General features: G+C 39.1%; 1 protein-coding gene across 1 annotated transcript in view; it reads right to left on the bottom strand.

The window, feature by feature from the left end:
* ralgapa1 (Ral GTPase activating protein catalytic subunit alpha 1) overlaps window positions 1-14,143 on the bottom strand; it is a 361,211-nt gene that overhangs the window by 290,869 nt on the left and 56,199 nt on the right. The window contains exons 6-12 of the mRNA XM_072494899.1: window positions 13,634-13,677; window positions 13,060-13,237; window positions 10,674-10,789; window positions 7,892-8,030; window positions 4,661-4,869; window positions 4,309-4,545; window positions 117-320 (exon numbers count right to left, since the gene is read on the bottom strand). Of these exons, the coding sequence (XP_072351000.1) occupies window positions 117-320; window positions 4,309-4,545; window positions 4,661-4,869; window positions 7,892-8,030; window positions 10,674-10,789; window positions 13,060-13,237; window positions 13,634-13,677 (1,127 nt within the window). The remainder of the gene's footprint in view (window positions 1-116; window positions 321-4,308; window positions 4,546-4,660; window positions 4,870-7,891; window positions 8,031-10,673; window positions 10,790-13,059; window positions 13,238-13,633; window positions 13,678-14,143) is intronic.

Below are 14,143 nucleotides of genomic sequence, written 5' to 3'. Positions count from 1 at the left end.
AAATTAAAGATTTTCCTTCAGGCAAATTAACAATTAAGACATTCCGACATGGCAAGTATCTTCAAGTTTTATCGCACTTTAAAATTGGACCTCCTATTTTAACAAATAAGTAGTACCTTCTCCTGTTCATTTTTTTCCAGTGGATAAGAACCACTATGCTCCCCAGCACTGACTAAATTTATGACACTTGTTGAAGGGGAATAGTCCAAGTCTTCAGCTTCTTTCATAAATACAGGTTTGTCTTCTTGTTGAATCCATTCCTGGTAAACTTTAACAACTCTTCTCATAGCTGCAGCTTCACAGATAGGCAGCAGAAAAGCCTGAGGAAGACATGATCCTTATTAGTGTAATAAATAGTAATTAATTAAAATTACATTTTTACTATTGCTGAAGCAGTTTTGAGTTTCTTGGCATTTACAGATGGCATCGCGCTCAGAGTTCAAAAACCCTAATGGTAGAAGTGTTAGCTTAGCATTATCCTGCTTCCATTGTCTTAATTAATCAGGTTTCAAACAATTCTAAAGACCTTTTGACTCTACTGTCCATACCTTTGGGAGGAATTCTAAAATATTAATTTGACCAATGGAGAAGTTACTTCTTCTGTAAGCTATATTTTCAGCAGAAGAAACTGTGGCTGCGCTAAATGTATACTCATCATCGTCATCCTTCATTCTCAGTCGGCCTACATCTTCATAAATTGCACACGTTGCAATTGATAAAATCTGTACATTAATAGTTGGACATCAAAAAAAAAAATCAGCTAAAATTAAGCCAACTTTATAATGGAGGCATTACTCCAGAACCCGTCAAGAATGAGGAATACATACACGTCATCCTAAATTGCAGAGAAACATGGGGAGTACGTTTAGCTGAAATTTACAAACACTGTACAAAGTTTACTAAAAATTGAATAGTGCTGAAAAAAAAAAAAGACTTCCCGTCGAAGCTTTTCATCTTGCACATATCAGGGCAGATGCGCAAGAAAAATTTCAAAACAAACAACAATTTATACTGCATAGGAGGGTGCTCATTGGTTGACAAGTGTGATTCTGGTAGCGTGTTGCCATGGAGAATGCCTAGGCGTTTATTGCCACGCATTTTGTCTAAATTCAAACTAAGCAGGTCGACCCTGGATTCGTCACGGCTTTGGAATAGATTACAGCAGAACTGCTGGACCCCAAGCTTTCGTTCAGTTGAAAAAGACGCGACGTGTAGGCATGTTCTTTCTGCTTGAAAAGTGTTAATATATGCAGCTTCTAGCACACAGGTGAGCCACATTGAAACCTCAACTTAAATTGGTTGTTAGTGTCATTCTTAGCACAATCAGGATTGTTTATTAAATGTTGTTCAATGAGAGAATCACATCTAAATGTTGGCTGCTATGTTCTGAGTTTTGCAAGTATGGGTTGGCTGAGTACGGTCAATACTTGACCTGCTGTGAGAAGCCATAGAGACCATACAAACCATAGAAAAATTACAACACAGAAAGAGGCCATTCAGCCCACTGAGTCTGCCTAATCCAACCTTCCAGCACCCGTTCCACAGCCTTCCTTCAGATGCAGATCCAGGTACCTTTGAAATGAGTTGAGGGATTCCGTCTCAACCGCAATCTGAGCAGTGAATTCCAGACATCTATCACCCACTGGGAGAGAAGGTTTTTCATAATATCCCCTCTAATCCTTTCGCCAATCACCTTAAATCTATACCCCCTGGTGATTGACCCTTCAGCTAGGGGAAACATGCCATCTTTGTCTACTCTATCTAGGCCCCTCATAATTTTGTACATCTCAATCAAGTCAACCCTCAGACTCCTCTGTTCTAGGTCAAAGCATGGTCTTGCATCTTTGTCTATATATGTTTCTGGAACATACCTCTTCATTCACCGGAGGAAGGAGCAGTGCTCCGAAAGCTAGTGATTTGAAACAAACCTGTTGGACTTTAACCTGGTGTTGTAAGACTTCTTACTGTGTTCTAGGGAAAACAACCTTAGCTGACCTAATTTCTCAACATTGCTGCAATTTTCCAGCACTGGCAACATTCTTGTAAATCTCCCTGTACTCTCTCCGTTGCAATTGTGTCTTTCCTACAATGTGGTGACCAAGACTGTACACAAAACTCCAGCTGTGGCCTAGCCAGGGATTTAGTGGGTTCCAGCATTATACCAGTGTTTGTATTTTATACCTCGAGCAATAAAGGAAATCATTTCATGTGCCTTCTTAACCAGGTTAGCTCCCGCCCCCTTGAGGGACCTATTCAGGGACCGGACAGTGGCATAGTAGTTAGTTCTGCTGCATCACAGTGCCAGGAACCAGGCTCAGTTCCGGACTTGGGTGACTGTATGTGGAGTTTGTATGTTTCCCAGTGCCTGCACGAGTTTCCTCCGGGTCCTCCAGTTCCTCCCACAGTCCAAAGATGTGCAAGTTAGGTGGATTAGCCATACTAAATTGCCCCTTGTACAAAGGTTAGGTGGGGTTATGGAATTACATGGATGGGGTGGGCCTAAGTAGGGTGCTGTTTCGGAGAGTCAGTGCAGATTCGATGGGCCAAATGGCTCCTTCTGCACTGTAGGGATTCTATGGACATGCACTCCATTGAGTATTCATTCCCTTGTTGTGTTTTCCCATCCCAAATATTTAACCTCACACTTTTCCATCCACTCAATCAAACCATTGATATTATTCTGGAGTCCACAAATATCCTCTTCACTGTCAACCACGTGACCTCTGCGAATGTCCCAACTATGCCTCCCACATTGATGTCCAAATCATTAATATAGACCACGAACAGCAGGGGTCCCAACACTGAGCCCAGTCGAACACCATTAGAAATCAATTTCCATTTTCCAAGACATTATAGAATCAGAGAATTTACAGTGCAGAAGGAGGCCATTCGGACCATTGAGTCTGCACTGGCCCTTGTAAAGAGCATCCTACTTAAGACCACACCTCCACCCTATTCCCATAACCCAGTAACCCCACCTCACCTTTTTCTTTTGGACACCAAGGGCAATTTATCATGGCCAATCCACCTAACCTGCACACCTTGGGACTGTGGGAGGAAACCGGAGCTTGGGTCCCTGGACCTGTGAAGCAACAGTGCTAACCACTGTTCTACCGTGCCGCCCGTCAAAAAGATACAATCTGTCAAAAGGATGACTGAATACTTCTCATCCGTAAAAATCTGTCTCAGTGCCCAATCTGGTTAAGACTGTATCGCGTTTGCACTCATAATGAAACACTGATCAGATCAAATGCCTGGAACCTTACCAAGAGAAACAAGAGCTGCACGGTTGTGCAGTCTTCATGGAATCACAGAATTTACAGTGCAGGAGGAGGCCATTCGGCCCATCGAGTCTGCACCGGCTCTTGGAAAGAGCACCCTACTTAAGCCCACGCCTCCACCCTAATCCCCGTAACCCCACCTAACATTTTTGGACACTAAAAGCAATTTATCATGGCCAATCCACCTAACCTGTACATCTTTGGACTGTGGGAGGAAACCGGAGCACCTGGAGGAAGCCCACGTAGACATGGGGAGAACGTGCAGACTCCGCACAGACAGTGACCCAAGCCGGGAATCGAAACTGGGACCCTGGAGTTGTGAAGCAACTGTGATAACCACTGTGCTATCTGATGTGCAATGCTGACTGACCTATGCTAAACAAGTTCTATCTGCCGATTGAATACCTGGGCTGCCACAATCAATCACATCTGTCGATCATTTCCCTTTGTTTCCTATCACTGAGTTAATTTTGGATCAAAGTTGCCACATTCCCCTGTATCTCATGGGCTTCTCCTTTTCTGACCAGTCTGCAAGCAGGACCTTGTCAAATGCCTTACTAAAGTCCATGTAGACAACATCTCCCACATATGATCCACCATTCATTGAGATGCTTAAATTTAAGATCATTCCGACTCGATCAGCTTTCTTAAGTGTGCTAGAAGCTATATCGAGCGCTGTCCTTTTCAAACAGGAAAAGCATATCCACGTATTACACTTTTTTCACCTGAACAAAAGCTTTGGGGACAGCCATTCCTGGGTTCAATCCGCATGGCAAGGCCTTGGCCAGAATCGACCTACGTAGTTTGAATTTTCACAAAAGGCTCGGCAGTTAACTAGTCCCTGGACATTCTTCATGGAAAAGCCTCTACCAATCAGAGTCCACATACCAACCAATCAGCACCTTCTTCTCATGTGGTATGTATTATTGTTCCCTTTGTGACTTGATATTGCGAATCTGTCCTAATGTGTTCAAGATGGTAAGCTTCGACAGCACTACCAAGTGACTATTTAAATATTAAAAATTACCTGTCGAAAAACCTCTATAATAAAATTCACGTTCTCTCTTGAGGAGTAGAAAACTTTGCGGACTATTTCCATATCTGTTAGATGCTCTTCATCAACACTACACAGACTAGATGAACTGGGCTCTCGCTCAGTTAAGGTGCTAGTGTTTGAATGGGATTGTTCCAGCTCCACACTGCCATCACCAGAATCCCCACGGCAGGAGCCCTCTTCACGGGCAGCCAAACCAGCAGCTGCTCTCTGGAGAAAAAAAATTACCTCCTTTAATTATTGTATTGGAAATCAAACATCTAAAACCAATTCAAGAAAAGACAATTTTAATTAATTCAAAGAAAGTCTGCTTATTTTTACACACCTGAATATTCTTTGGCACATTTTCACCTTCAACTCCAGGAATCTGAAGTCCTAGATTAGTTTTTGGTTCAAACCAGAAAGATACCAACCACCGGATGACAGAGACACGAGCAGACAAGAATGTATCTTTTGTAGAATACGTTGTTTCATTAGTCTCCGTATCTTTTTTTGTCATAATATAACAGGGCCTTGATCTCAATTGTGGGACATCTGTAAACAAGGAATTAAATAACAATATTCCCAAGAAAAATTGGAAACAAAAAGACTCAAGCTATAATACATATGCATGTTTTGTACTATAATTTTCCTTTATTCAGAGGTGAAAAATAACAGGAATAGGCCATTCAGTCCTTTGAGCACATTCCAACGGTCAATTAGATCAGGGGCTGATCTATACCACAACTACATTTACTCACCTTTATTCCACATCCCTTTAGAATGTTACCCTGCAAAATATTTAAAGTTGCTTGTCGAAAAACCTCTTTAATAAAATTTTCATTCTGGCTCGAGGAGTAGAAAACCTTGTGGACTATCCCTGTGAGAGCATCAATTTCATTATTAAAAATTTTAATTGATTCAGCATGAACAAAACATGGGAAAGTTCCAGATTTCCATTAGCCAGCCAGCATGAAAATGTGTTTTTTGGCCATCTGAAAGAAACATCAATCCTCTTCTGCACTTGAACAAATACCTGGAGTTTCAAACTGCTACAAAATGATCAATAAATTGTTGTTCCACTCCAATTACAGTGATATCAAAAACAGTGTATCACAATTATCACACATCATGGAAATGCCAACTTTTGCAAAGCAACTGCAGTTATAGCTAGTGAATTTAAAAAACAATAAATTCAATACACTTTCACCAGTCATTCTGGGAAGTCAGTAAATAAGCAACAAAATTCCGTAAATTGTTTATTTTGGTTACTCATTGCTCCTGACACTGAAAGTGGTGTTTTCGCCCATTTGTTAGACTGTTTGTCTGCAACAATACATCTCAAAACTAATGGATGGGACTTCAATGGAACTAGGTACATAAATAAGGTATGCTCCAAGGATAAGTTTTTACTGAAGAAATGGATTTCAATTCTGGACTGTTCTTTTAAACATTGAGAGATTGGGTGAATTGACTTCTTTTTAGAATGTCGTGAATTGTTTCATTTATAATTGTCAGCTGCTATGGCGCAATTTGTCACACTGTTAAAATGTGGGCAGAGGTTTCAGAACAGGTTATTGGGTGTGGATGTGGATGTGGGCGAGGTGGAAGCTCTTTTATCAATGTTGTAGCTACAGAGCATCAATAGGTAGGGAAGAGCATCAACTAAGAGCTGTGCTATTATAACAAAGTTTAGTTAATGAAGTGCAACGGAGGTATGCACTGTGAGTGCTCTTCATTGATTTGAAATGTACATTGAACTTCATTCTTTTTGGTCTTGCTCATATTTTTCTCTGCATCTGATTAACATTTTCATGCTTCATTATCTTTTAATTTGATTCTGCCCCCATTTGCTCTTCAGCTACACTTTTCTTCCTTTCTTTCAATTTATACATTCTTTTTGAGTTCCTCACTTCCAACCAAAAATTGCCCCTCAAAAATACAACTGTCTGCATTAGACATATTTAACACAATAGAATGTTGAAGTAAAATTATCGGAAATGAAGAATGATGACCAAACACGTAGTGAAAAAATAAACAAGCCAAACCAGATGTATTAAAGTGTTGCCCAGAATGCACAATAACGAGGATTCACAATCTGCTGGATCTGTACCATGTGCTTACAAGAAACAAACATCAGTAGGTTAGGAATCAGGGTGATTCAATTAATGGCCATCATACGGAATACACAGGAGATGTCAATATATTGATAACAATGGGTTAGGAGCATCCTGAACAGAAGAGTTAAAAGGCATTGTAGTGACTCGAAACCCCCGAGTGTGGAGACCTGGGTTAGTGACATGGCAGGGTTCCTCATCCTGGAGCGAATAAAGTTCGCCTTGAGAGGGTCCTTGATGGGGTTCTCCCGGCGGTGGCAACCTTTCCTTGACTTTCTAGGGGAGCATTAAGTGTCAGCAGCAGCAGCATCCTGGGGGGTAGGGGGGTACGGTTGATACAATGTGAGTTGGGCATGGAGACAAAACCCACCTGGTTCTGTTTTTAAAAAAAAATATTTCGTGTAAGTAGTTTCATTGTAAGCTTTGGGCTATGTTTATTGTTATTTTGTATTACTATCTGTATTTCTATTTTTGTTATGTAAAAACGCTCATGGGAAAAACTTTAATAAAACAATTATTTTAAAAAGGCATTGTACTCAGCTTACAGCATGTAAACTACACCTTTAACAGACAAAAAGTTGAAGTATTGGCTTTAATGTAAAAATAACAGATAAAGGACACAGATGGACATATATGAAAAAAGATCTCAATGTCACAGGAAATGTTTCATCTATGTTACAAGTCCAAAGAGCAGGTTTATATTAGAGGAAAAATATTAGAGGAATAAACCATATCAGTAATTCCTTAGGAATTACGTATCTTCTGTTTCATAAGATAGCCTGCAACAGTCAAAATAATGTAGGAAAAATGTGTAGGGCTGTTCAGGAAAGAGCTGAGGAGTGGGCATAATTGGACAGATCTCAATAAAATAAATGGCTTCTTCCTCTCTGCTTGCTACTACAGTTCCTTGAAGTAGGTGTGAAAATCAAGTTGTCCTATTTTCAAATCAGAACAAATGTACAGTTAGGAATTTGGAATGGTCCAGGAAAGCTGTTAGAAAGGCTGAAGCATTTTTAAAGAAAAAATAATTATATCAATTTAAAAGGGTTATAATACTCAATTGTGAGCTTAAAAAATGTTCCATCAGTTGAAACAAAAAATGGATCAGTTATCATCCTTCCTGACCATCATCCTTATAATGCAGGAAATCACAATTTAAAGTTTTTATAGTTACCAATATAGTTTTGCTGCAGAATCTCAGCCTGTCCCAATATTGCCCAAGCAAAACGCTCACACATATATTCTAATATGCTACATTATCTTCAAGTAACAAATGACACACAAGAAAATATATGAAGACGACCAGAATTAAGTTTAAAAAGTCAAATGACAGGCTACTATAATTAAATTTAACACGTCACAGTGTTTTAAAACAATATCACATGTCAAACCCACTAAACATTACACAAGTATGATTTTATGTACACATATTTAGGCAGACAAACAAAAGTATTGTTTACCAAGTGTTGGATTAAACAAGCTGGTCTCCTTTGAGAAATTGGGAAATACGTGAGGCAGATAGTACTTCTTGAAATTTGCAAATAAGAATGCAAACCCTTTCTCCTGATTTTCTTTGTCTTTCCATTCTAATCCTTTTGCCTGCAAACATATTTATATAAAGGTTGCTTAATGTATGACATTATAGCACTTATCAATATTACACTTCGATCAAAATAAAAAAGGAAATCCTAATTTTTTATATTTGTAACAACTCTAAAGTACAAATTGATTTTTATATTAAACATCAAACTAATTTATTGTCTAGTCCTTCAATTGGAGATAAGGTAGCAATGTGATTTAGTAAAGCTAATGGCCAAGAGCGAGCTCTAGGCTGCACTGTTTTTTCAACCAAATATCAGCTGAATCAAGATAAAAGACTACAGAATTAATCGCAAATCAAGTCCAGCATGAATAGAGTTCCTGCATTCTTTTCCTCCATAATAAAAATCATTGCGCTAGAAGTAGCGCTGCCCACAATACATGTCAACAAACCCCCCACAAGACTAAATGAATCACCATTGTAAGTTTCTGCTAATTGTATTCATTTGCAGGCCTTTGATGTGGCACTTAAAAATTAAGCCATTTTTCCATATAGACACTAACAGGCATGTTTTAAAAGGTTTGAAACGTTACTTCTTAAATTTAGTAAACTGCACACCAGTTTACCAGACAAAATTTAACATTTTTTATTTACATTAGATTACTTTCATGTGGTGGATTAGACACTCATTAAAAATACTTATTTCCTATTATAAACCCATTCCCAACTGTATCAAACTGCATCAAGATACCACTTACCAGTAAATATATTTTAAAGAAAAGCGTTTTAAGAAAAGTATAAAACTGCCCAGTTATGCTGGGTCATGGTAAATTTTATGTTCGGCAATATACAAATTATTTTGAGTAGTAACTGGATGAAACATATTTCTCACAATGTATATAATTTTGGGTGCAACAAGAGCTCAGACCACTGATTGTGCCCTAGGTGAAAACTTCGGAGTGTAACATTTTTTCGTTTAACACCTGTACACGACTGGACTGAAAGTGACTGCGCACAACTTTACATTGTGCGTTCTACAGTACAAGTCAGTTGACCTAACAGTATTCTGGCATTACCATAGACTGAACAATGTAGGCCTAAAAATGTGGCAAGCTATTACCATCAATACAAATAAACAAAATATGACTAGTTGGTCCAATATTTTTAAACTCTGGTTTGTGTATTAGGAGCAGAATTCTGCAACATTTCCAGGATGAATAGAAAGCACCTTCCCAACCAAACATTGTGCTAGGAATGTGAAACTCCCAAATACCATAATATTCTTGTCAATTAACTGGGTGTATTAGTAGTGCATAGCACTGATTTGCTTAAAATTATCCATCTGCTATTTGAAACCAAGTGCAACATACCCATAATAGCAGTTGTGAAACAGAAACTGGCTATGTTTACTCAATTAAGAGGTTTTTGGGTGGTAGGTGGGAAGCACAAGGAAAAGCAGTATGCATTTTCTCTCTCTGGTAGCACTGTAACTCTCCACTCAGGCCGATTCCTGACTCAGCTCCCTACACAACTAAGGCAATCCCTACCAACAGTTCTTGCTAACATTGTAATACTTAGCTCAAATGAATTTCTTTCAGTTTTCTTTCTGAACAATACCTGATCAACAAACATTTTTTAAAGAATTGCTCAAGAGCCCCTTTAATAAGGAGAAAGAAAATATAGCAGTGAATCATTGTTCTTTTCCCCCCATGTTCCTTAACTTCAAGGAGCACCAACTTTCTTTTGTCTCTTTACCAAAAAGTCTGCAGGATCTCCAATGCTACATATGTTCAGAGAGAATAGATAAATAGCTCTCCTTTACAAATTTTGCTGCAGCTCAAAGCTCGCTTTATTGCCCAGTGTTCTGTAACTTTCTGGAAACATTTTTAGCCTATCTGATCTTCATAGAATTTACAGTGCAGAAGGAGGCCATTCGGCCCATCGAGTCTGCACCAGCCCTTGGAAAGAGCACCCTACTTAAGCCCACGCCTCCACCCTATCCCCGTAACCCCATCTAACCTTTTGGACACTAAGGGGCAATTTAACATGGTCAATTCACCTAACTTGCACATCTTTGGACTGTGGGAGGAAACCCACGTAGACAAAGGGAGAAAGTGCAATCTCCGCAGATAGACACCGAGGTCGGAATTGAACATGTAAACAGTTTTCTACCACACTGCCAACAAGGTAATCCAAACAAGACAGGAGCTTAAGAAGATACAAGGATATTTGTGGTCAGTGAGTTCTAATATTATTGCACTTCATCTTAAAAACACAAACAAAGTGCAAAGGAAGACTAAACTGCCTAAGTGAGAAAACTGAAATATTCAGAAATTCAAGCTACATGTAATCCACACTAACATTAAAATGCATAAATACTGTTCTCTAGAAAGGGGATGGAGGAAGATGACGCAGGACACAAATTTCTGAAAAGGGCTCAACACAAGAGAGTTTGGAAACCATTGGTTTAAAATGACGGAAAAAGCACAGTATGCATGCTATAAACTGAAATTAAGACCAACATTGGCAAATATTTGGGATCAATATGCCTTCCCATAGTTTCTTTACTAGAAATTTAAAGAGAAAAATAGTAGGACCAATTCCATGGACGATTAAAATACAGTTGTTAGTTTGGTGGTTTAGTAATTAGACTTTAGGCCTATTAACAAGGTTGAGTAGGGTTAGTACAATAAAGTGTCTACCTGGATTACCATATATTTTAGCAGCGCGTCAAGAAAGTAGCTTGTAAGATCATCTTGTCCTTTGTCTCCGGATTGTGGGGGTACAAGGGGAGTGACTTCTTCTGGAGTGACTTGAGCTGTCAGGTAAATATAGAAGTACAACACTGATCATAGATCAGAAATATCTTACTGTAAATATAAAATACATTTTATTCAAGAACAAGATTATGCTTCCAAATTCTTACCAACACAGATCTGTCTTACAACATTGGCTTAATTGCTATTTTGCCAGTGAGAAAGACAAACACATTTATATCTGGCTTTATACTATGACCAAGGTTATAAGTAATGATTCACTCCTTAGGTGATCTTAATGGCCAATTATCTTTGAACTGATGCAAAGCCCCCAACTAGCAACTTCTTTAAAATGTGTTCAATTTATTTACATCAACAAAAACCTGCATTTATATAGCCCCGTTAAAGTAGCAAATGTCGCGAGAGTTTCATGGCAGCATTAACAAAATTAAACATTGAGCTACACAAGGCGATATTAAGATAAATGACCAAACGTTCGGGTTGGGGGCAGGGTCAAGGGAAATGCCGAATCGGGGGAACCATAGATTTGAACCAGGGAAGTGGGATGCAAATCTTCGGATGATGGGAGGAGAAAGAAATTAAGACACTAAAAGATTTGTTTCTTGGGGTTCGGTTTGCAGGATTGAAGGAGCTGGGAGCGTAGTATGGGCTGGAGCAGAGGGAAATATTTAGATACACGCAGGTTCGAGACTTTGCCAGAAAGGAGGTACAGAGCTTCCCAGTAGAGCCGGCTGCAACATTTGCTGGAGAAGGTGCTGACGACAGGGGGACTGGAGAATGGGGTAGCGTCGGCGGTTTACGGGGCTATTTTGGAAGAGAAGGCACCGCTGGAAGGGATCAAGGCAAAGTGGGAGGAAGAGTTGGGAGAGGGTATGGAGGAAGGGTTCTGGTGTGAGGTGCTCCGGAGGGTGAACACCTCCACCTTGTGTGCACGGTTGGGGCTGAACAGCTGAAGGTGGTATATAGAGCACACCTCACAAAGGCAAGAATGAGCCGACACTTTGAGGGAGTAGAAGATGTGTGTAAACGTTGCGGGGTGTGGGGGGGGGGGGGGGGGGGGGGGCACAAACTAAATTTGTATGTTTTGGTCCTGTCCAAAGCTGGAGGATTACTGGAAGGAGGTTTTTAGGATAATCTCTAAAGTGGTGCACGTGAAACAGGACCCGGGCCTTCGGGAGGCCATATTCGGGGTGTTGGACCAGCAGGGGTTGGAAACGGGTGTGGATGTCGTAGCCTTCGCCTCGTTTTGTGAAAAAGGAGAATAAAAATATTTTTTAAAAACGATAAATGACCAAAAATTGGCTCAAAAGAGGAGGTTTTAAAGAGTTTCTTAAAAGGAGGGTGATGAAGTTCAGGGAGGAAATGCAAGAGCTTTGGTAAAACTTTGGAGTGCCCAAAAAGCCAGAACTGGAAAAACAAATATGGAGAGTTGTAGAGCTGGAGAAGTTAATAGGAAGGCCAAGATTACGGAGTGATAAGAATTTTTAAATTGCAATGTTGCCAGACTGGGAGCCAATGTCAGTCAGTGAGTACAAGGGTATTAGTTGAAGGGTAGGATATGTGAGAAAAGTTTGGTTGAGCTCAGGTTTTACCTGCACAACTGACCTGCCAGTGAGAAAGCACCAATGAACATCATGTAATATTTTCAGTATTTAAAACACAATATAAAAGGACTGAACTTCCCAAAGGTGACATATATTAGCCCTGTTCCTTGCAGACAGAAACAATATTTATGTGAACACCCATTCCAGCTCAACAAAATAAGTGACAGCCATTCCCCAACTCATTTCTCCAGGCAATGCCCAGACTAATCAGGGTCAAACTGCCTAGTTTAAATTTCAAACAATGCTTGGCAGTTAATGGTCAGTCACCTCAGTATTCTCCATGGCAAACTCTCTCCCAGAATTTTCTTGCCAACCAATCAGCACTTTCTTCTCATACAGTATACATTGTTTTCCCCATATATCTGCTTTCTTGTAAAGTGTCCTGATGAGTGCTTGATGAAAAGCTTCAACGTGTCTCTTTTTTCAACAGTAGTCCTTATAATGGTGTCCACAAGGTTCTCACTTTAATGTGTATCTTACAAGTTTATCACCCAAAGCGGGGCTAATCGACACTTGGTAAAATTATGCTAAATTCAAATTGTGGCGCCTTATTTTTTGAAAAGTGAAAATATACATATATAATTTTTGTGCAATTACATTACAATTCAAAGCATTATTTCATTTATGCAGATTGAGATATGGCATTTACAACTGAAGCACTACAGCACAGCAACTGGAGGAAAAGACAGAAAATGCCCAGTTCTTACTTTCATGAAGATGAAGTGGGGAATTAATCAGATTGTCCAGTGTTCGAGGTCCCTGCTCGGAGGACAGAGGTGGGAAACCAGGAATAAGGCAGGCAAAAATCAGCAGCTGTTCTTCAGTGCAATTGTGTTGGAGTGCTTGCATCCATAATAAAAAGAGACGTACACCTTCTCTTCTAATCTGGAATGGATATAAAATTTAAAATTTACTGATGAAAACTTTGTTAAACACTCTTTATTCATCAGATCTCTAATGAAATTTATCATAATTAACTGTTTAAAAAATGTTAAACCAAGTGTTGCTTATGTAACTCAAGTAATATTTTCATTATTTAAAACACAATATAAAGGACTGAACTTGCCCAAAGGTGCCATTTTTTATACAGGTAATATCAAAACACGTTTATTATAACATAAAAGTAACCAATCTATGAAGACTGCAAAATAACCCTGGGATAAACAAATCATTGGTAAAAAATAGTAAAATAAGTTAAAATACAAAACATGCATTAAATCATATTGGGTTTCAGGACATTTCTAATGATGTCTTAAATTTGGTTTAAAAAGTATGCATAACCTTCAAGGAGTTCCCAATATGAAGGAGTTTCTTTAAAATCAAGCCTGCAAAAAAATAAAAACACATTTATATCATTGAAAAATAATATTGGAAACAGTATAGCTTAAGGACGAAATGTCTGAGCTCTCAATCAAACTTGGTAAATACTTATAACTAAGTCCATGGCATTCTCTTTAATACTCTTGGTGACTTTTGCACCCGATGGCATAATTTATTGCCAAAAGGAAAAGGAAAGACCACTGTTTTCTTAAAATTTTTGCGCTATTTTTGTTTTATATATCACAATTATCTTTTCTTTTCACATTACTGAAATGACTGCGTGTTGAAGACTTGATTCAACTATTTTTCTAAGCTCACCCATGCCTGCCACAGGACAGTTTTTAACCATCTACTGTGGTGGAGTTCGAGCCGGGAGCCCCACATCATTGCTCTAGAATTTTTTGCGGTTTACCAGCTCAGTGACCTATGCCAATAGGCCACAGCAGGAACCCAATGTCCAGAGCATATAAT

This window comes from Scyliorhinus torazame, chromosome 2 (assembly GCF_047496885.1).
Source record: "Scyliorhinus torazame isolate Kashiwa2021f chromosome 2, sScyTor2.1, whole genome shotgun sequence".
Classification (NCBI taxonomy): Eukaryota; Metazoa; Chordata; class Chondrichthyes; order Carcharhiniformes; family Scyliorhinidae; genus Scyliorhinus; species Scyliorhinus torazame.
The sequence above is the reverse complement of the archived record's forward strand: the minus strand, read 5'-3'. Positions and strand labels throughout refer to the sequence as shown.